Source organism: Equus quagga, chromosome 10, assembly GCF_021613505.1.
Source record: "Equus quagga isolate Etosha38 chromosome 10, UCLA_HA_Equagga_1.0, whole genome shotgun sequence".
NCBI classification, from domain to species: domain Eukaryota; kingdom Metazoa; phylum Chordata; class Mammalia; order Perissodactyla; family Equidae; genus Equus; species Equus quagga.
In genome coordinates, this window is record NC_060276.1 from 14,845,407 (window position 1) to 14,869,337 (window position 23,931).

Below are 23,931 nucleotides of genomic sequence, written 5' to 3' on the forward strand. Positions count from 1 at the left end.
AAGTCAGTTTTGGTAGTTTGTGTCTTTCTAGAAATTTTTTTTTTTACTTTTTTAATGATTGCCCTAGAGGTTGCAATATATATTTAGAACTAGTCCAAGTCCACTTTCAAATAACACCGAGTAGCAGTTAAGTTCATGCGTTCCACTTCAGTAGCCCAGGGTTCGCCAGTTCGGATCCCAGGACTGGCCATATGCACTGCTTATCAAGCCATGCTGTGGCAGGCATCCTATGTATAAAGTAGAGGAGCATGGGCATGGATGTTAGATCAGAGCCAGTCTTCCTCAGCAAAAAGAGGAGGATTGGTGGTAGATGTTAGCTCAGGGCCAATTTTCCTCAAAAAAAAACAAAGAATAAGAAAAATAAAAATTATCTTCACTTTTTCCATCTCTCATGGTTTCTTTCCTTATGTAGATCTGAGTTTCTGATCTAAAGCATTTTCTTTCTCTCTGAAGAACTTTTTTGTTAAACATTTCTTGCAAGGCCAGTCTACTGGCAAAAAATTTCCTTGATTTTTGTATGTCTGAGAAAGTCTATTTCTTTTTGACTTTTGAAGGAAAATTTCACAGGATACAGAATTCCTGGTTGGTGGGATATTTTCCTCAACATCTTAAATATTTCACTCCACTCTCCTCTTGCTTGCATGGTTTCTGAGGAGAAGCTGGATATACTTCTTATCTTAGCTGCTCTATAGATAGGTAAGCTATTTTTTTTCCTCTGACTTCTTTCCCCATTTTTTCTTTATCTTTGATCTTTCTGGAGTTTGAATATGATATGCCTAGGAACTTTTTTTGTGGCATTTATCCTGCTTGATCTTGTCTGTACTTCCTGGATCTGTGGTTTGGTGTCCGATGTTAATTTGAGGCAATTCTCAGTCACTGTTGTTTCAAATATTTCTTCTGTCCCTTGCTCTCTCTCTTCTCCTTCTGGTACTCTCATCACGCATATGTAACACCTTTAGTAGTTGTCCCACAGTTATTAGATATTCTGTTCCATTTTTTAAGTTTTTTTTCTCTTTGCTCTTTAGTTTCAGAAGATTCTATTGACATATCCTCAAGTTCAGAGATTCTTTCCTCAATGGTCCAGTACTAATGCATCAAAGGCATTCTTCCTTTCTATTACAATCACGCATCGCTTAACAATGTGGATACATTCTGAGAAATGTGTCATTAGATGATTTTGTTGTGCAAACATCACAGAGCATACTTACATAAACCCAGATGGTGTAGCCTACTCTACACCTAGGCTATATTGTACTCATCTTATGAGACCACCATATATGTGGTCTGTCGTTGACCGAAATGTCGTTATATAGTGCTTTTGATCTTTAGCATTTCATTTTTCTTCTTTCTTAGTATTTCTCTCTGATTACAACACCCATCTGTTCTTGCATGTTGTCTAATTTTGCCATTAGAACCCTTAGCATATTAATCATACTTATATTAAAATCCTGGTCTGATAATTCTAACATTCCTGCCATATCTGACTTTGTTTCTAGTGTTTGCTCTATCTCTTCAAACTGTGAATGTTTGAAGGCTTTTTACCTTTTCGTATGCTTTGTAATTTTTTCTTGGAAGGCGGATATGATGTACTAGGTAAAAGGAACCACAGTAAATAGGCCTTTGATAATATGGTGGTGGGGTGTGGGGGTGGGGGGAGTGTTCCAGAGTCCCATGATTAGGTCTCAGGCTTTTGGTGAGTTTATGTCCCTAGATTGTGAACTTCACCAGTGCTTCTCAATTTTCTTTTTCCTCCCAGAGGTGGGACAGGGAGACTAGAGGGAGCTGGATTGGGGGATTTCCCTTTCCCTAGGCATGTTAGGCTCTGATAAAATCCCAGTAGGTTGGGCTCTGGGAAAATCATCTCTCTGGAGAGCAGACGTTGTTACAAAGAACAGACTGCCCTGGTTTATTTCAAAATGGCTACATTTCCCTTCTTCCTTCTGAAGCATGAGGGGGATTTTCCTCCTATCTTCATTGTGAGAAGTTACTGGTAGAGCTACTAGAGGTAAAACTCACAAAAGTGAAGATGTGCTCCCCTGTGACTGGGCCCCCTGGAGACTTTTCACGCTGAGCCTCCAGCTATTCATCAATTACAGTTCAGGTTTTCCTGCCCCTGTACTTATTCCCATGGAAACTTCTGCTCATGGGTTTCTGCTCCAGCAAGTTTTGATTCTCTGTGTCTGCCTGCCTGTCTCTCCAATTTGAGGGTTAGCTTTTTCCCCTAACAGTTCCCTAACAATTCCCTAAACAGTTCCCTAACAGTTGTAAGAAAAGTTAGGGTTTCTGTTTTTTCAGTTTGTTCAGCTATTTACTTGATGTTAGAATGGAGTAATGACTTGCAAGCTCCTTAAATGCTGGACCAGAAACCAAAAGTTCTCTATCTTCTTTTTTGATATATGGCATTTTACAGCTGTGTATTTGTCTCTAAGCACTGCTTTAACTGCATCCCATAAGTTCTTTTTCTAAGTTGTGTTTTCTTTTTTTTTCATCTCAAGATAATTTCTAATTTCCTTTGTTGTGCTTAGCCTTTCTATAGGGGATAACCTTTCTTTTCCATCGTTGGATTGATTTCAGAGAACATTAGTAACTCCGGGCCTCCGGATTTGCACTTTCACCTTCAGACAGTAGTTCCTGATGAACAGAGGAGCTATAAGTAGACGTGAGTGGCTGGGGAGGAGAAGCTACAATTAAGCCCTAGCTTTTGAAGCCACCCCGTGTCCTGTGTCCTTCTAAACCACTGGTTCTCAACTAGGGGAGATATTGTCCTTCCCACTCACCCAGCACCTACCTATCCAGTGTCTCACTACCTCTTCACAATGGTCCCTGAGGTAGGTGAAATGTCACAATCTGAGATGAGGTTGAGTGAAGCCTTAAAACTGAAGTGACCTATCAGTTGGTAGCAGAGCCTGGACGACCACCTTCCAGTCCAACTGTTTCCCAAAAAAAACACCATAGCTACCTGGACCTCCACTTGCTTGTTCACTCTGCTTTTCAAAAGCAGATCATCGTGCATTGTCTTGTGAGTATATGTCTGGCATATTGGTAGACTAAGGGGCTTCTCCTAGCTAAGAATGCTTTGCATGGTCTTATGATCCCCTATTGAATGTCTCCCTCTGCAAAAAGAGCGGAAACTCCCTGCAGGTGCAGCATTTGGCACAGAGTAGACACTCAGTAAATTTTTGTTGAATGAATTAGGAGATATGAGAGATAATATACCAAAATGTTAGCTTGATTATCTCTAGGAGCTTGAAATGAAGGTTGCAGCTTCCTCAGGCAGAGGTTGGGAAATTGGACATGGTCCTAGGATTGGTGGGGGAAGAGAAATTGTAAACCTGTACATTGCTTGTTTGGCCTATAGGATTCTAATTTGGTTATCATTAATAATACTGGTAAGCATTATTTGACCTGTTAAATTCCTCACATTTCAACTTCCTTTTCTCTTTGGATTGTTCATACTACCACTTTTTACCTTTATTAAAAGACCAGTTTTAACCCTGCTTAAAAGTTCAGTGTCCTCAGATTTTGTCCCCTAAAGATCTTATCAAGAACATAACTTATGGGCCAGCCCCAGTGGCCTAGTGGTTAAGTTTGGCAAGGCTCTGCTTGGGCAACCTGGGTTCAGTTCTCAGGCATGGGCCTACACCACTCGTCAGTAGCCATGCTGTGGCAGTGGCTCACGTACAAAAAGAGGAAGTTTGGCAACAGATGTTAGCTCAGGGTGAGTCTTCCTCAGCAAAAAAACCCCCCATAACTTAAAGAAAAATCTTTTGTGATGTATGACATCACTTATCATTAAATTATCCTGATGTTGACTCTGTCTTAAGATTTGTTGGTAGTGCCATGAGTTGATTCTGACTCCTAGTGACCCTGTGTACAGCAGAGCGGAACGCTACCTGGTCTTTTTGCATGATCCTCTCAGCTTCACTATTCATAGGGTTTTTGTGGGCAATTTTTTTTCAGGAGTGGGTGGCCAGGTCCTTCTTCCTAGTCTGGAAGCTCTGCTGAAAACTGTCCACCATGGGTGACCCTGCTGGTATTTAAATACTGATGGCATAGCTTTCAGCATCACGGCAACACGCGACCACCACAGTATGACAACTGAAAGACAGATGGTTCCCTGACCAGCAAATGAATGCGAGCCATTGCAGTGAGAGCCTGAATCTTAGCCATTACACCACTAGGGCTGGCTTAAGGTTGCTGGTCTCAATTTTCTCATCCATAAAATGGCAATAATGGTCCTTTCTTAGCTAACTGAGACCTTGCCTGAGTATAAAATGATTTAAAGCACATGAAAGCATTCTGAACAGTACTGTGTAAATGGCAAGGCCCTTCCAGTTATGGGTAACTCTGAAAAATGGTGTTCATATGAGTTATGTAATATAACCAGTTGTCATGCAACTATTAAAGGAGTTTGCTAGAATAAAACAAAGTGCATTCAGACTTTGTGCTCCTGACTTACAGTGCTAACCTGAGTAAATAGGACTTCTTTTCCTAGCAATTTGGTTAAAAGTTCTAAAGCTGTATTTTGCCTTGGGCTGTCCTGACAATTACAATCCCTTGACCTTTGTTTCTCCGTAGGTGTTACAGAACATCTTGGACACTGAAAGAGATTATGCTAAAGAACTTCAGTCTCTTCTTGTTACTTACTTAAGACCCCTGCAGTCTAATAACAAGTAAGATTTATATTTTAAACCCCTTGCTAAATAAAGCAAGATAATGTCAGCATATGGAGTCATTACTCTTATGTCACTGAATAATTGATTTTGCCCTTTAGAAGAATTTCCACAGATCACAGGTTGCCAAGAACATGGTCAAGGCAACAAATTAGACAAGATGTTGCTTTTGGAGAGCTTGGCCTGCTTTCTTTTCTGGCTGTGGAAGGAGTGAGCAGATCTGCATTTCTGTCGGTCACAATTTTTACCTTGCATATTTTCAAAGTGGTACATCTGGTTTTACCTTACAGAAGAAGGACTTGCTGGTGTTTTTATGCAGAAAGCACATAAAGTGGAAATTCTTGTGCTTACCCTGACCTTTGCTTGCCAGGGCAGAAACTCTTTCCCATGCTCTGAGAATGGAAAGAGTGGCATTTTGTGAATGTTCATAAGAGCACTTCAAGCCAGTATTTCATCCAGGCAAAAGTGAATGATAAAGGGATGTTAAAATGTTTTTTTTAAAATAAAATGTTCAAACCTTATTCTGGTCTTAGAAATCTGAAGTGATTGTCTGAGGCCTGAATCGAAAACGTAGTTTTCACAAAAGAAAAATATTGACCATTCATTTTTTTATGCTTGTGGGCATGGCATATTTAACAAACAGTGGCTAACTACATTTTTTGTGTTTTTATTTTAATTAATTAAACTTTATGAGAGATTAGGATCTATAAGTCAAGTAGAAAATTTCGCAGTCCATCCATATAATGGAGGACAAAAGCCTTCTCTCTTATCTCAGTCAGTTTACTTTTGCTGGACAGTTGCCTAAACTGTTGTCTTCGGGCTTGAAAATAAGTTTAATATATTTCACTATTTTTCTCCTTTTTTCCAAATTATGCTTGCTTAATCTGGTTTTACCTAATGTCTTGCTAAATTTCCCACTTGGTTATTTTCATCGCCCTATGGGAATCTTACTTCAGTTTGAAAGGATTTTGTATTCCTGTATTTTATAAGAGTTTAAACATGATCAACAACAAAGTGCCTTTTGTTATTATTATGTAAAACATGAAGCGTTCTGTGAATCATAGTCCTTAGAGCTGAATGGAACCTCAGTGAATCATTGGGTCTAGTGCCCTGGAAGAAATGACTATCCCCACTGAATAAATAAGAAAACTAAAGTCCAGAGAGGCTTACTGCCATACCCATCACAAAGCCAGTAAGTGGCCAGACTGAACCCACTGTGTCTCCTGCCACAGAGTGAAAGTGCCTTCTGTTTTCTGGAGGGGACAGGCGCAGGAGGAGAGGGAAACTGAAGTGGTAACCCTGGGGGGGCGGATGGTAAGATTTCAAATGAAGAAGTGACTGATTAGCAATCAAGAAACAGTAAGAGGAAAGACAAGGAAGAGAGCCACGGCAGAGGAGGTGAGAGGCCTGATTCAGAACTGCTCTGTTCCCAAATAAATTCAAAATGCAGTTATAGGAAGTTTCCTTTGGTTCTGTCTTGTAGACCCCAACGTGATTTGAGCAAACCAGACTGTTTATTGTCTGATCCCGAAGGGGCCAAATATGCCCCCAATCAAGTTCAGGTAAGCCCCCAAGTCAGGTTCTTGTTGTTATGAGAGAGCAGCAGCCAAGGAAGCTGGCTGGCTAAAGGTTTCGCTTTGACACCCACAATAGGGGTTTTCCAGCTCGTGGTTCAGGAGGGCATTATAGCAGAAGAACTGGGAACTTTTAGACTCTCAGGGTTACTGGTAATGTTTGTTTGGGTCTTCATTTTCATTGTCAGCGAAAATGACTCTCTTGGAAACACTCCCCTTGTATTATTATATTAAGGAGAAAGAATATGTGGCAGACACTGGCTTTTTAAGTAAATCTTCAGAAAAGTTTTCTCCAAAAAAGTGATTAAGAGCATGGACTCTGGAGCTAGAATGTTTTGGTTCAAATTCTGGTTTCATCATTCACTGGCTTTGTGACGTTGGGTGATTTGCTTAACCTCTCTGAGCCTGGGTTTCCTGATATGTAAAATGGAGATAGCAATAGCACCTACCTCATAAAGCTGTTGTAAGGTTAAAATGAGCTATTATTTGTAAAATTGTTGCATAAGTGTCAAGTGCTGTATGAGTGTTGTTGGCTTGCATTGTTATTATCACTTGCTATTTGACAGGGAAAGAATGGATGAGAAAACTCTTAGTACGGAGGCCCTGGATAAAATTGTTTAGTTTGTCTTTATTTGACTCCATTCCACTCCAAAAACAAACAAGGAAACTAGAACTATTTTCTCCCCCCCACTCCTTTCATAAAGATTTCCTTTCCTTTAGGATCATTATTCTTATTACAGAAAAGGGAGTCAAGGAAAGAAGCATTAGAAAGTTGCTTAAGATCACAGAGGTGGTGTTAATTAAAAAGCAAAAGTTAAAATGTGGGGATTGCTTCCCCTGTCCCATTTTCCAGTTATTAACAAACTATCAGTTAACTAGGCTAGAGATAGATAACTGGAGTCATCCTCAAGGTCTATTCACTGAAACTACCTATGCATATTTTTCAGCCTGAGTTCTGTGGAGTTTACGTCTTTATTGGGAAACTTTGAGGAGGTATGCACATTTCAACAGACGCTCTGCCAAGCCTTGGAAGAATGTTCTAAGTAAGTGTCACGTAGCACCCTTAGGATAGCCAGCAGTATTGTGTTTTGTTTTCCTTTTAGCTATTGTCTTAGATAGGGGCACTTTATGTTTGTCCATTTGTTACAACTTTCATAAATTGTCCCAGTACAGAGAAAACACACTAGGTGGTGGTATTCACATTGTCAAACCACATGGAGTAAATTATTTCTGACTTTATTTAAAAATCATATCAGTTTACTGCTTCTGGTCGGTATAAGAGACAAATAAGGTCTCGGTGGACCATGGATGATGCTTTTGACATAGATTAGTTATTTTCTTTTGTACGTTGCAAATTACTTGGAAAAGTTATTCAGATTATTCATTCAGTTTTGCAAGCTTGTTCTCTTTTAGTCATGTCTACTATATTAATAGTTGAAACACATAAAACATGGGGAAAGGAAAAGTATAACTTTATATAAACCACGGCACATATTTATGGCTTGCTAGATTGTTGAGTTGTTCAACTTCATACTGCAGAATGAACTGTAATGATCATCAGACAATATATTTCTGTAACAAGATTAATTTTCCAATCAGTGTATCTCAGAGAAGTTGGCGACTTTCATTGTGTATAGGGAAATTGGGGCAATTGCCTGTTTCTTGAGCTTTATGGGACAAAGGTGGTTTCTAGGGAGGAAGATGGTGAGAGCCCACACTAAAGAGACCTGCAGAGCCACTCCAAATGCTGTTAGGGATCCAGATTATTGATGGAAAGATGGTCACTAAGTGAGAAGAACAGATCACAAACTAGATTTGTAATCTTTGTTTTCCATTTTATAGAGAAACATGTAGAAGAAAGTCCATGGAATATGCCCAAATTGTTATAATAGGTATCTCTGAATGGTGGAATTCTCAGTAATTTTTTTTTCTTTCATGTGCTTTTCTGATTTTTCTACAAATGAAAACAGGTGGATCGTAATTTAAAAAATTAATTTTAAAAGTCTTGAGGCCGCCTTGACTAGCAATCACCAGACCACCAAGACTACATAATACTCATTTGTGATGTGTCATTTTTGAATTTGATTAGTTTTGTCTGTCTTTGAACTTCACATAAATTAGCCAAGAGTATTTTGGTGTGCCCGACTAAAAATTTGAATTATGATTTGAATAAGCATCTTTAAAAAATCCTATCTAGTAATTCCAAATAAATATCTGACCCTATGGATTGGTGCCATGTTTGGTGACTAGAGTTGAAAGCAGTGGTCAAGAACTTGCATTTCATGGATTAAATGGTTCTATTATAGTTTCTCATTTAACTTTGACAAAAGAATTCAAAAGGTATGCATGTTATCAGGTTTAATTGGAATAATCTTCCTTTATCCCCTGTTTCCTAATTTAAATTTGTGTTTCACCTGTTTTCCTTACAGGTTTCCAGAAAACCAACACAAAGTAGGAGGTTGTCTACTGAACCTCATGCCTCATTTTAAATCTATGTATCTGGCTTACTGTGCAAATCATCCTTCAGCTGTAAATGTACTCACCCAGCACAGGTAAATTGTTAGCACTTCCCCAAATAGGCTGTTTCACAATGAGATCCTTTCCTAGGACCAGCTCATTTGGAAATCCAAGGTCTCCAGTTGAACTCTTGATTATTCCCATTCATCACGCCAGAAATTGATTCATCGTTGCGTGGGTTGATTGTCTATTAATGCAACAAGTCATGTACTGAGCATCTACCCTGTGCAAGGTCCTGTTCCAGCTGATGGGGATACAGTAGCGAACAAGGAAGAGAGGGTTTCTCCTCTCACGGAGCATAGAATCTTAAGGGAAATACAGACATGAAATTAAACGTTGTAAACATGTATCGTAAAAGGGTAATTCATAGGATGCTGGGAGACTTTGCAGTGTGGGGTAGGGTAAGGGAAGGGTCAGGTGATGCTTTCCTGAAGTAAAATTCTGTTTAGATCCAATGGTTTAGCCTTCCCCTGCCCTGGTGGATGTTTTATCTGAGTTGCCGACAAACAGCTAAATTGCCTAGCTTCATCTCTTTTTCACTTTCCCTCGGGTAGAGGAAGTTTCAACCAGTGCTTTGGCTAACAGGCAGCTATTAACATGGAGAGGCGGAAGGAAACCAACACTGTGAACTGTGTGGCAGGTACTTTAAGCAACGCGCTCTGATAATAATTATACATGAATATAAATTGTTTCAAATTAGTGGAGAACAACAGAATAGTGTCTCCTTTGAGAGTTCTTACAAAGGACCCAGATAAGTTCACATCTCTCCTACCCTTCCTTACCCTCGGATTCCTCATCCCGGACACATTTCACTGTCACATTCGTCTGGGCTGGAATACTGTATGATAGGTTTAAAGATGCAGTTTTAACTTTGAAATCATGTGCTAGAAATTGACGTGGGACACTAGCAAGAACAACATACAGACGCTCTTAGGACTTAACCTGGAGACTAGATTCAGAATGGACATGGATTCTCAAGGCTGCTCAAGACTGAAAAGAATGTTCTTCTCTTAATCTGGCCCAAACTTGAACTCCCAGACCCAGGCTAGAATACTGTTGATACCAACCCTCAGAAGTGGTGGCAATTTTGGTTTTGTCCTGATTTCTTAGGAGCTTTATTGACTTTATATAGCTATTATGCAAGGGCATTTTTAAGGTAAAGTTCAGTAGGTCCTACTTGATTGAAGGTCAATTTTATTACCCCTGATCAAAGTTCTGAACTCTTGTGGAATAGCAAATGTCGAAGTTGGAGTTTGAAGAAAGAGGAGCCATGACTCTGGGTTATGTAGGCAAGTGGCTCAACTGCTTAGAGCTAATATTAGCTAGTAATAACACTGACAATGTGCCAGGCACATGACGTAAAAGCCTATGAGGGAGTCACTATTATTACCATCTCTGCTTTACAGATAAGACATTGGAAGGTCAAATAATCTGCCCAAGAACTTGTAGCTGTTAAGTGGTTGAACCAGAATTAGAATCCAGGTCTGTCAGATTTCTAAAAAAATATTTTTATTAAGGTATATATTTTACCTAAAAAGAGAGTAATCTAAATGCAAATTCAAAGAATTATAATAAAATGAACACCCATGTACGCGCTACCCAGCTTAAGAAATAAAATGTTACCATTTCCTTTTTTATGTAACGCTTCATTGAATTATAATTCACATGCCATACAATTCACCCATTGAAAGTGTATGGTTTAATTGTTCTTAGTGTATTCAGAGTTGTGCAACCATCACCATAATCAAGTTTAGAACATTTTCATCACTCCCCAGACAAACCCATGCTCAGTAGCAGTCACTCCCCATTGCCAGCCCAAGGCAACCACTAAAATACCTTATGTCACTATGGATTTGCTTATTCTGGAAATTTCATTTAAGTGGGATCACACAACATATGGTCTTTTGTGTTGGCTTCTTTCACTTAGCATAATGCGTTCAAGGTTCATCCATGTTGTAGCGTGTATCTGTATATGGCTTTTTAAATTGCCAAAAAATATTCTGTTGTGTGGATACTGCATGTTGCTCTTCCATTCACCAGTTCGTGGACATGTGGATTGTGAATAGTGCTCCTGCGAGCATTCCTGTGCAAGTCTTTGTGTCGAGATGTTTTCTTTTCTCTTGGGTAGGTACCTAGGAGTGCAATTGCTGGATCATATGGTTACTCTATGTTTCACCTTTAGAAGAACTATCTGACAGTTTTCCAAAGTGGCTGGACAAATTTATAGTCCCACCAGCAATTTCTGAGAGTTCTATTTTCTCCACATGCTCACCAACATTTGTTATTATCAGTCCTTTTGTTTATAGTCCCCATAAGTGGGTGTGAAGTGATGTCTCATTGTGATACTGATTTGTATTTCCCTAATGAATAATGATGCTGAGCATCTTTCATGTGCTTATTAGCAATTTGTATATATTTATTTAGGGAAATATCTATTCAGATCCTTTGCCTATTTTTAAATTGGGTTATTTGTCTTATTATTGAGAAATTATTCACGTACCGTAAATTCACCATTTAAAAGTGTACTATTGAGTGGTTGTTAAAATATTCCCAAGGTTGTGCAACCATCACCACTACTTAGTTCCAGAACATTTTGACCATCCCAAAAAGAAACCTCATACCCAGTAGCAGTCACTCTCTATTTCTCCAGTGGCTGATGACGTTGAGAATATTTTCAAGTACTTGTTGGCTATTTTAATATCTTCTTTGGAAATATGCCTATTCAAATCCTTTGCCCAGTTTTTAGTTGACTTATTCTTCTTTTCATTGTTTTGTTGCAACACTTATTTACATATTTTTCTTTATTTACTCTCATCACATATATGATTTGCAAAAATTTTCTCCCACTTTGTGGATTGTCTTTTCGCTTTCTTGATGATGTCCTTTGAAGCACAAAAGTTTTAATTTTAAGTTTAATTTTGATGATATCCAATATATCTATGTTTTTCTTTTGTTGCTTGTGCTTTTGGTTTTATATCTAAAAAGCTGTTGCCTAATCCAGGTCGTGAAGATTTATGCCTATCTAAGAATTTTATAGTCTTAGCTCTTACATTTAGCTCCTTAAATCCATTTTTGAATTAACTTTTGCATATGGTGTGAGGTAGGGGTCCAACTTCGTTCTTTTGCATGTGGATATCTAATTGTCCTAGTGCCATTTGTTGATTTCTATTCTTATAAATTTGTTACATTGTGTTTTATGTCCCAGAATTGAGTCTATCTGGGTGAATGTTCTGTGTGAGCTTGAGAAGAATTTGTGTTCTGCTGTTGTTGAATGAAATATTTTATAAATGTCCATTAGATCCACTAGATTGATGGTGATGTTCAGTTCAACTATGTCCTTCCTAATTTTCTACCTGCTGGATCTGTCAATTACTGACAGAGGGATGTTGAAGTCTCTAACCATAATAGTGAATTTGTCTGTTTCTCCTTTCAGTTCTATCCGTTTTTGTCTCATGTATTTTGATGTTTTGTTGTTAGGTGTATTCACATGAAGGACTTAGTCTTGTTGGAGAATTAGCCCTTTTATCTTTATGTAATGCTCCCTCTTTATCCCTGATAATTTTCCTTGTTCTGATGTCAGCTTTTTCTGAAATTGATATAGCTAGTCCTGCTATCTTTTGATTATTAATATATCTTTTGCTATCCCTTTACTTTTTTGTTTTTTTTGCTTTTTATTAAGATTATGATAGTTTACAACCTTGTGAAATTTCAGTTGTACATTATTGTCAGTCGTGTTTTAGGTGCATCACTTCACCCTTTGTGCCCTCCCCCCACCCCCCTTTCCCCCTGGTAACCACCAATCAGTTCTCTTTGTCTACATGTTTAACTTCCACCTATGAATGGAGTCATACAGAGTTCGTCTTTCTCTGTCTGGCTTATTTCACTTAACATAATACCTTCAAGGTCCATCCATGTTGTTGTGAATGGGACGATTTTATCCTTTTTTATGGCTGAGTAGTATTCCGTTGTATATATACATACCATATCTTCTTTATCCAATCATCAGTTGATGGGCACTTAGGTTGCTTCCAGGTCTTGGCTATTGTGAATAATGCTGCGATGAACACTGGGGTGCATGGGACTTTTGGAATTGCTGATTTCAAGTTCTTTGGATAGATACCCAGTAGTGGGATGGCTGGGTCATATGGTATTTCTATTTTTAATTTTTTGAGAAACCTCCATGCTGTTTTCCATAGTGGCTGTACCAGTTTGCATTCCCACCAACAGTGTATGAGGGTTCCTTTTTCTCCACAACCTCTCCAACAATTGTCACTTTTTGTTTTGGTTATTGTTGCCATTCTAACAGGTGTAAGGTGATATCTTAGTGTAGTTTTGATTTGCATTTCCCTTATGATTAGTGATGGTGAGCATCTTTTGATGTGTCTATTGGCCATCTGTATATCTTCTTTGGAGAAATGTCTATTCATGTCCCCTGCCCATTTTTTGATCGGGTTGTTTGATTTTTTGTTGTTGAGCTGTGTGAGTTCTTTATATACTATGGAGATTAACCCTTTGTCGGATATATAAGTGTGAATATTTTTTCCCAATTAGTGGGTTGTTTTTTTGTTTCAATCCTGTGTAAACGAGATTTTCTTTCTTTAATCCCTTTTCAGATAGTTCATTATTAATGTATAGAAATGCATCTGGGGGCCAGCCTGGTAGTGCAGCGGTTAAGTTCCCACGTTCCTCTGTGGTGACCTGGGGGTTTGCCGGTTTGGATCCCGGGTTCGGTCATGGCACCGCTTGGCAAAAACCATGCTGTGGTAGGCATCCCACCTATAAAGTAGAGGAAGATGGGCATGGATGTTAGCTGATGGCCAGTCTTCCTCAGCAAAAAGAGGAGGATTTGCAGTAGTTAGCTCAGGGCTAATCTTCCTCAAAAGAAAAAAAAGAAATGTAACTGATTTTTTGTATCCTGCAACTTCACTGAATCCACTTATTAGTTCTACCAGTTTCTTTGTGAGGTCTTTAGGGTTTTCTCCATATAAAATCATGTCATCTGTAAACAGAGATCATTTTACTTCTTCCTTTCCCATTGGATGGTTTTTATTTCTTTTTCTTGCCTAATTGCTCTGGCTAGGAGTTCCAGTACTATGTTGAATAGAAGTAGCAAAAGTGGGCATCCATCCCTTGTTCTTGATCTTAGAAGAAAAGCTTTCAGTTTTTTACCATTGAGTATGATGTTAACTGTGTGATTTTCATATATGGCCTTTTTATGTCGAGGTAATTTTCTCCTATTCCTAATTAGTTCAGTGGGTTTTTTTTTTTAATCATAAAAGAGTGTTGAATTTTGTCAAATAATTTTTCTGCATCTATTGAGATGATTGTGTGGTTTTTATCCTCTGTCCTTTTAATGTGGTGTATCATACTGATTTGCATATGTTGAACCATCCTTGCATCCTAGGGATAAATCTCACTTGATTATGGTGCATGATCCTTTTCCTATGCTCTTGGATTTGGTTTGCTAGTATTTTGTTAAGGATTTTTGCATCTATATTCATCAGGGTACTGGCCTGTAGTTTTCTTGACTTGTGATATCTTTGTCTGGCTCTTGTATCAAGATAATGCTGGTCTCATAAAATGAGTTTGAAAGTGTTCCCTCTCTTTAAATTTTTGGAGAGTTTGAGAATAGGTGTTAATTTGTTTTTAAATGTTTGATAGAATTCACCAGTGAAGCCATGTGGTCTTGGACTTTTGTTGGGAAGTTTTTGATTAGTGATTCAGTCTCCTTTCTTGTTATTGGTCTGTTCAGATTTTCTATCTTTTCCTGATTCAGTTGTGGTAGGTTGTATGTTTCTAGGAATTTATTCATTTCTTCTAGGTTATCCAGTTTGTTGATGTATAATTGTTCATAGTAGTCTCTTATGATCCTTTTTATTTCCATGGCATCAGTTGTACTTTGTCCTATTTCATTTCTGATTTTATTTATTTGAGTCTTCTCTTTTTTTCTTGATCTACTAAAAGTTTGTCAATTTTGTTTATCTTTTCAAAAAACCAACTCAGTTTCATTTTTTTTTCTTTTCTCTATTTCATTTATTTTTGCTCTAATATTTATTATTTTCTTCCTTCTGCTAACTTTGGGCCTAGTTTGTTCTTCCTTTTCTAGTTTCTTGAGGTTAAAGTTAGGTTGTTTATTTGAGATCTCTCTTTTTTAATATAAGCATTTGTTATTATAAACTTCTCTAAGATTACTTTTGCTGCATCCCATAAGTTTTGATATGTTGTGTTTTCATTATCATTTGTCTCAAGATATTTTCTGATTTTTCTTTGTCTCCTTTGAACCATTGGTTGTTCCAGAGTGTGTTGTTTAATTTCCATATATTTGTGAATTTTCCAGTTTTACTTCTTCTACTAATTTCTTGTTTCATTCCCCCATAGCCAGAAAATATATTTGGTATGGTTTCAATATTTTTATATTTGTTAAGTTTCGTTTTGTGACATAAAATGTAATCTATCTTGGAGAATGTTCTATATATACTCTAGAAGAATTAGTATGTTGCTCTGTTGAGTGGAATGATATATATATGTCTGTTTGGTCCATTTGATCTATAGTGTTTTTCAAGTCCTCTGTTTCCTTATTGATCTTCTATCTGGACGTTGTATCCATTACTGATAGTAGAGTATTGATGTCCTCTGCTATTATTGTGTTGCTGTCTATTTTCCCCTTCGATTCTGTCAATGTTTGCTTCATGTATTTGGGTGCTCTGCTGTTGGATGCCTATATACATACTTATAATTGTTATATGTTCTTGGTGAGTTGACCCTTTTATCATGATACACTGTCCTTCTTTGTCTCTTTTGACAGTTTTTGAAAGAAAGTCTATTTTGCTCAATATAAATGTGACCACCCTTGTGCTCTTTTGGTTACTATTTGCATGGAATGTCTTTTTCAATCCCTTCACTTTCAGCCTGTGTGTGGCTTTAAATATAGAGAGTCTCTTGTAGACAGCATATATTTTGGTCTTGTCTTTTATCCGTTCATCCATTCTATGTCTTTTAATTGGGGAGTCCAATCCATTTACATTTAAAGTAATTATTGAAAGGGAAGGACTTACTATTGCCATTTGTTCATTGTTTTTTGTCTACCTAGTAGTTTTTTTATCTCTCTTTTCCTCTCTTGCTGTCTTCCTTTGTGTTTCATTGAATTTTTGTAGTGACATGTTTTGATTCTTTTGCATTTTCATTTGCGTATCTTCTATGGGTATTTTCTTTGTAGTTACCATAGGACTTACATAAAATATCTTATAGTTATAATAATCTAAGTTGATAAAAACTTAACTTTAATCACATACAAAAACTCTACACCTTTAGCTTCCCTCCACTTTATGTTATTGATTTACAAAATACATCTTTTTATATTGTATATCCATTACCATATTTTTATAGTTATTTTTTTATACTTTTGTCTTTTAACTTCCATATCAGTGTGACAGTAGTGCATAAATATACAGTGATTTATGCACTACTGTCAACAGTATTACAGTATTCTGTATTTGTCTATGTATTTAACATTACCAATGAGCTTTATACTTAAGAATGCTTTTGTGTTGATGTTTAGTATCCTTTCATTTCAACCTGAAGGACTTACTTTCAAATTTCTAGTAAGGCAGGTCTAGCGGTGATATAGTCCCCCAGCTTTTGTTTACCTGGGAAAGTCTTTATTTCTCCTTCATTTATGTACCATAATTTTGGCAGATACAGTATTCTTAGTTGACAATTTTTTTTTCAGTACTTCAAATGTATCATCCTACTTCCTTCTGATCTGCATGGTTTCTGCTGGAAACTTGCTAATAGTTTTAAGTGGATTCTCTTGTATGTGACAACTCTCTTTTCTCTTTCTCTTTCTTTTTTGAGTTTGACTTTTTATTTAGATTTTCTATATAAATGATACTATGGAGTATTTGTTTTTCTCTGTGTAGCTTATTCCACTTAGCATAATGCCCTCAAGGTCCATACATGTTGTCACAAATGGCAAGATCTCCTTCTTTCGCTGAATAAAATTCCATTGTATATATATACCACATCTTCTTTATCCATTCACCTGTTGACTGACACTTAGTTTGTTTCCATGTCTTGGCTGTTATAAATAATGCTGCAATAAACATGGGAATGCAGATATCTCTTCGATATCCTTTTTTCATTTCCTTTGAACATGTACCCAGAAGGGGGATTACTAGATCATATGGTAGTTCTATGTTTTAATGTTTTGAGGAACCTCCATACTGTTTTCCATAGTGACAGAACTAATTACATTTCTACCAGCAGTATACAAGGGTTCCCTTTTCTCCATATCCTCACCAGCACTTGTTATCTCTTGTCCTTTTGATGATAGCCATCTTAACAGGTGTAAGCCAATATCTCGTGGTTTTGTTTGCGTTTCCCTGATGATTAGTGATGTTGAGCACCTTTTCATGTACCTATTGGTCATCTGTATGTCTTCTTTGGGAAAATGTCTGTTCAGTTTCTCTGCCCATTTTTTAATCGGATTTTTTGTTTCTTTGCTTTTGAGTTGTATGAGTTCTTCATATATTTTGGATTGTAATCCCTTATCATTTATATAATTTGCAAATATTTTTCCCCATTTGATTGGTTGCCATTTTATTTTGTTGATGGTTTCCTTTGCTGTACACAGCTTTTTAGTTTGATATAATCCCACTTGTTTATTTTTTCTTTCGTTGCATGTGCATTTTCTAAGTACAAGGGCTTCAATTTTTTTTAATTTCCTTGTTTTTTTTCACCCTCTGTATCTTTGTGTTTCTTAAGAATTCCTTTTTAAATAGAGTTGGTGTCTTGTGGCTCTCTCAACTGTAATCTACTGTTATTATACTGGCACCCTATTGATGTGGTAGTAAGGTGTGGTGGAGGGGATACATTCTATACTATTATGAATAAATTTCAGTTTTTTAGTGGACCTGTCTCTGAGCTGTGACTTTTAGATGCATTCCTTAGTCTTTTTTTCCTTCTCTCACATATGACAGGAAGATGAGAGAAGGCTGGAACTGGCCTCTCCCCTTCCTCAGGTCAGATAAGGCTCTGGCAACATAGTTTCCCTTGGAGAGCAAGCCCTTGTTATGGAGAATGTTCTGGGTGCATTTCACAATGGTTACTTTTCTCTCCCCCTCTCTGAAAGACAAGGGGATTTTTCTCTGATCTTCACCATGAGACCCTGCTTGGGCTCCTGGATGCAAAGCCCACCAAAGGGTTGGGCTCCCAGGGCCTCTGAGAGTTTTTAACTGTAAAGCTATTCCATACTCAGGCTCTTGCAATTCATCAGAATTACCATTTGAGTGTTTCTACCACTTACTGGTTCTAGTGCCTTCTCCTTCAGGGAAGCTAATCTCAGCTCTAATGCTCTGTATTTGCCTATATTTCCAAATTTGGGGGTGGTGGATTTCCCTGTGATCTCAATTCTCAGTGGATCTAAGAAAAGTCATTGATTTCAGTTTGTTTTCGTTATGAGGATAGTAATGATGACTTCCAAGCTCTTTGCATGTCAGAGCTGAAACCAGAAGTCCTTTAATGATTTTTTGAATTATTTTTTTGGTGATTGCTCTGAAGATTTCTATGTATATCTTAACTCGTCAGATTCTATTTTATATTTACATGAACTTGATTCTAGTCACATATACAAATGTTACGCCTAGTATAGTTCTGTTTCCTCTTCCCTTTTTGTTAGTATTGTTATACATATTACATCTATATGTTACAAACCCAATGATACATTGCTATAATTATTACTTAATAAAATTAATGTATATTAATAAAACTGAGAGGAGAAAAAGGATATATCTATAGCATTTGTTATATTAACATTCTTATTTACCATTTGTTTATCTTCATTTCTTGCTGTGGATTTGAGTTACTCTCTGGTATCATATCCTTATTCCAATAGGGCTTTCCTCCCACTCACTTCCATTGTGCTGCTGTTGTAAAGTATAATACATTGTTATATGTCATAGGCCCAACAACGTAATTATATAATAGTGCTTTATACAATTGTTTTTACATCAGTTAAGAGAAGAAGGAGAAATATGTATTTATACCATCTTTCATAATTCCACGATTACCTTTACTGGTGCCCTATATTTTTATATGTGGATTTGAATTTACATCTGGATTTACTTGATTTTAACCTACAAGTTTAGTATTTCTTGTAAGGTGGGTCTTCTAACAAAGAGTTCTCTCAGTTTTTCTTTATTGAGAGAATGTTTTCATTCCACCTTTGTTTTTGAAAGATAGTTTGGGTGAACATAGATTTTTCGGTTGGCAATTTTGTTCCTTTCATTCCTTTGAATATGTCGTTTCACTGCCTTCTGACCTCCATTAATTCTGATGAGAAATTAACTGTTAATATTATTCAGGTTCCCTAGCCCGTGATGAGTTGTTTTTCTCTTGCTCTTTTCAATATTTTCTCTTTGTCTCTCCACATTTTTACTATAATTTGTCTGTATATGGATCTCTTTACATTTATCCTACTTGGAATTCATTGAGCTTCTTGGATGCATAGAGTAATATTTTCCTCAATTTTGGGAAGTTTTCAGTCATTATTTCTTCAAATTTTTTTTTCTGCTCCATGCTCTCTCTCATCTCCTTTTGGTACTCCCATCATGCATGTGTTGTTGTGCTTGAAGATGCCCCATGTCTCTCTGAGGCTCTGTTCATGGTTTTATTCTTACTTTCTCTGATTGCATTGTCTCTATCAATCTATCTTTACGTCCACTGATTTTTCTTCATCCAGTTCAGATCTACCATTGAGTACCTCTAGTGAATTTAAAAATTTCAGTTATTGTACTTTTTAACTTCAGAATTTCCATTTGTTATTTTTAATAATTTCTATCTGATATTCTCTCTTTGATAAGACATTGTCATCATAGTTTCCTTTAATTCTTTAAACATGGTTTCCTTTTGTTCTTGGAACACATTTACAATTGTTACTTTGAAGTCTTTATTAAATTTGACATTTTGTCACTCTCACGGGCAATTTCTGTTGTCTCTCTCCATACCCCTATGTATAGGTCACACATTCTTGTTTCTTTGCATGTCACATATTTGTTTTGTTGAAAACTAGACAGTTATGCAGTTTTAGGTTTAGGAACTCTGGATACTGATTCCCTCCCCTCCTCTCTCGGGTTTGTTTTTGTTGTCATTTGCTTATTTGTGTGTTTAGTAACTTGATTAGACTATTTTTGTGAAGTCTATTTCCCTCACAGTATGCAACCTTTGATATCTCTTCTCAGAGGGCACAGCCTTGGTCACGCACACAGTCACCCTGAAATGACAGTGGTTTTAGCAGGGTTCCCTTTGTCTCTTCCTGACCTCTCTGTTAAGCTGCCTGCCCCCATTTGGTATCACATCCAGCTGATAGGCTCCACTAATTTCCAGTTGATTGCTCTAATGTTTTTCACAATTCCCTGGGGCATAAATTGATCTGCCATCTGATCCAATTAAGTTCAAGCAAGGGTAGTTTTGAGACCAGTCTTTGAAGTTTGTTCTGATCCTTGTTAGTACTTCTTCACTATCTCTTTCCCTGGTTCTCTCTAGTGACCTAGCTGGCCTATGGTTTAGCTTGTTGCTCTTAATTAAAAAGAACTGCCAGCATTTTTTTATTTGCTTACCACCAAAATCTTTATTGTTTTTGCGAGAGCCTTTAGGCTTGAATTTCCCCTCACTCTTTTTTAACTAAAACCAATTCCTTTGGGGAGAGCGTCAGAGCTCCCTATTCCTATGGATTGTCTTTCTCCTTGGGCAAAATCTTTGAGCCGTTACTCTGGATACTGGGCAAGGCAGTAGCCTCTCGTCTTCTCTGCTTTCTTCTCTTAGGATAAAACGTTTACCCTACAAGTGAGCTGGAGCGGAGGTGATTGGACCCCAGTATTTTCAGCTTGTCACTCCTGGGGTAGAGCCTCCTCCCTAACTGTGGGGGCTGAGCAGAGGAGGAAGCTTCTAACCTCTCAGCCGCACTCGCCAGGAATTTAGCTTCTAGAACTCAGAGTTGAAGCAGATGAGATATGCTAGTGAGATATTGTGTCCTTGGATTGGAAGCCGAGGAGAGAGGGAGACCTGTCTTCTTGGCCACACTTGCCTGGAGTGGAGTTTCTGTTATGCTGAGCTGGGAGGGACAGAGAGAGGGAGATAGTAGGTCGTGGCTCAAATGCTACAAACTCTCCCTGTTCTGAGTCTGGGAATATTTTCTTGAATAAAAGTTTTTTCACTTATCATATGCCAGTAGGGCAATTTCTAGAGACTTTCAATGGTTGGGTTTTTTAAATATAGTTTCCACCAGCTTTGCTTGTTTCACTGGGGTCCGTGGAGCGTGTCATGCCGCCATCCTGAAAGTGAAACTCCTCACCATTTCCTTTTAAGCCCCTTTGTGCCACTCCTTGATCTCAGCCTAAACTTTTTACCCCTTTTATATCGTCTCAGTTTACAGTTCTGCCACTTAGAAGCTGGGACCCAAAGTAATTCCCTTAATTCTAAGATTTAGTTTCTTCACTTGTAAAATGAGGATCAAACTACCTACCTTGCAGGATTAAATGAAATAACGTATACAAAGTCCCCAGCGTGGAGCACAAGGTCGTTGTTGCCCCTGCCCATTTCCACTTTATGCATCTTCTACCCGCTGCTAGTTGTTTTTTAGAAAAAAAAATGATATGATATTTCAAGCATACAAAGAGTAGAGATAAAATAAAGAACACCCACATACACACCATTCAGCTTAAGAAACAAATTTCAGCTGCAATTGTAGTCTTGTGTATACTCTCCGATATTTCCTGTCCCTCCCTCCCTCACTGGAGCGAACCATAGTCCTGAATTTGTTTTTATCATTTCCAGGCACGTTTTTTATACTTGACTACCTATCTTTAATAAAGAAAAAATAGGTCAGAGGTGTTTTTTTCCGTGATGGATACATAAACATCCTGTGTTTATAAGGACAAATTTCTTAATAGCAATAAAAAGGGATCCCTCCTTATGTTAGCTTACTATTTTTATGAGCTCATATTCTTTTCCTTCTAATCTGAGAACAGCAATTCTGGATAAATACCAGAAAGAAATGGTGTACCTCAAATAGACTTTTGTAGTGTTTACAGAAGTTTCTGTTGTAACTCCATGTGCTAAAACGTGATTGCATTTACCTGTATTAGGAATTTGATTTTACAAATAACAGTGGAGACTCCTTCAAACATTATGATTTAAAGTTTGTTGCATAGTTAAAGAGTCTCAACATTTTGGGGAATTATTATACCCTGTTTGCTTGGTTTTGGTTAGTGATGTTTACTGAGAATTTTCTAATATCCCTTGAAGTGATGAAAGACTCACTGGTGTCCCATAGAACTGAATTTTTATCTCACTCATTTATTTACATGTAAGGGATGAAAACTAAATTAAAATATTTGGGGGTTTTCCTCAGATGTGCTTCTAACATAATCTCGGCTATTTTGCGTGCATCTTGTGGTTATTTATGCTGACATACTAGAGGCGAAGCATAGTTGAGTAAAATTCACAAAAACTTCAGATTCAAATCCTGTTTTCGATGAAGGTTTCAGCTGAAATAGGGACATTGGTGGGTTTCTGCTGAAGCTGTAGAGGCTTAGAAGCAGCAACATCGCTGAGCAGGAGCAGGCCCGTCAGGTGAACGTCTTCCTTTCGGCCTGCAGGTGGCAACATCATACCAGAAATGCACGTGACAATTTGCAATGAGGAGGCATGTTGGCCCTAAAATTGTATGATTGCATGTTGGTGTCCTCTTGAAAATGCAGTAATGTATTATCCGAATTTCAATACATAACCAGACCCCACCTTTGATGTGTCCCCCATATTTACATATATTTGAATGGCTGCCCTGGTCTTCTGCCATCCCCTGGCTGAAGTCTTTTGGGATTTCCCCTCTCTCTCCCCTTCTGGCTTGCTACTGTAGTTTGTGTTTCTTCCTGGGAATAACCTCTCTCTTACAAAAATACCCACTTCTCTCCCATGCTTCAGTGTGGCATCCATCCTTTTCACAAGGGAGAGGGACCTGGAGTTAAAAGAGGGCAGGGAGAGGAGGAGAGAGTTAGCGCTAAGAGAGATCTGGACCTTACTTCCGTCTCTATTGCAGCGACTACCACAAGCACCACTGTGTACTTTCCTCTTGTTGGTTTTATTCGCTCTGTGTTTACCATCATTGTCAGCGATGAAGACTTTGAGAAAAACCCGAAGAGTTGTGGACTTGCTTCAGAGACGAGGAGCACAGGAAAAATTCTGAGAGTAGATTCTCTTCTGTTTCTGTGTTTGAGGAAGCAGGGAAGGGAGCAAGTAAGACTGAACCCAAGCAAAAAGTGGTGGGGACAAAAAAGAAGCAGACAGCCTGGTCTCTGAAACTGGATAAATGAAAACAGGATAATAAAGATCTGCCCAACCCAGTATGAGCGGCATCCCTGGGATTTTCCACTGGCTGGAGGCCTGGGCCTTCCTGCTCCTCTGGCCTCTGGCCTCGGTTCCCCTTCCCAGACCACAGTGGTTCCCATGAAAGGCTGGTGGGGAGGGAGCGAGGTGGGGAGAAGAAATATCTGATCCTTTTCTAGGACTGCTCTAGGTCGAGTTATCGTCGTTCAAAGTAGAAATCTATGCAAAGATGCCACAGAAACACTGTTGTATGAGATGGTTAAGCTCTGTAGTTGTATTACCAAATATAATAGTTTTCTTGAGCTTTTCAGCCCAACCCAGAATATACCAGAGCCCCATCCACCATGCATTCTATGAGGTAAATGTATGTTGAGTTTCAAACAGCATTCATACATTGAGAATTGCTTCTGTGGTATGACATCACATGTACAGAACATGTTAAGCTTGAAAAGCACATCTTAACCCACTGACATTTCAAACAGGCTACATAAAATTAAAAACTGTATTTTTTTTAACTTTTTATTAAGATTATGATAGTTTACAACCTTGTGAAATTTCAGTTGTACATTATTGTTTGTCATGTTGTAGGTACACCACTTCACCCTTTGTGCCCTCCCCCCCACCCCCCCCCCCTTTCCCCTGGGAACCAACAATCAATTCTCTTTGTCTCTATGTTTAACTTCCATCTATGAGTGGAGTCATACAGAGTTTGTCTTTCTCTGTCTGGCTTATTTCACTTAACATAATACCTTCAAGGTCCATCCATGTTGTTGTGAATGGGACGA

General features: G+C 37.9%; 1 protein-coding gene across 4 annotated transcripts in view; it reads left to right on the forward strand.

The window, feature by feature from the left end:
- The window catches only part of ARHGEF6 (Rac/Cdc42 guanine nucleotide exchange factor 6), a 104,955-nt gene that overhangs the window by 50,606 nt on the left and 30,418 nt on the right, over positions 1 to 23,931 (forward strand). For all 4 annotated transcript variants that reach the window (XM_046673349.1, XM_046673350.1, XM_046673351.1 and 1 more), the window contains 3 exons: positions 4,579 to 4,673; positions 7,195 to 7,290; positions 8,677 to 8,799. In XM_046673349.1, the coding sequence (XP_046529305.1) occupies positions 4,579 to 4,673; positions 7,195 to 7,290; positions 8,677 to 8,799 (314 nt within the window). The remainder of the gene's footprint in view (positions 1 to 4,578; positions 4,674 to 7,194; positions 7,291 to 8,676; positions 8,800 to 23,931) is intronic.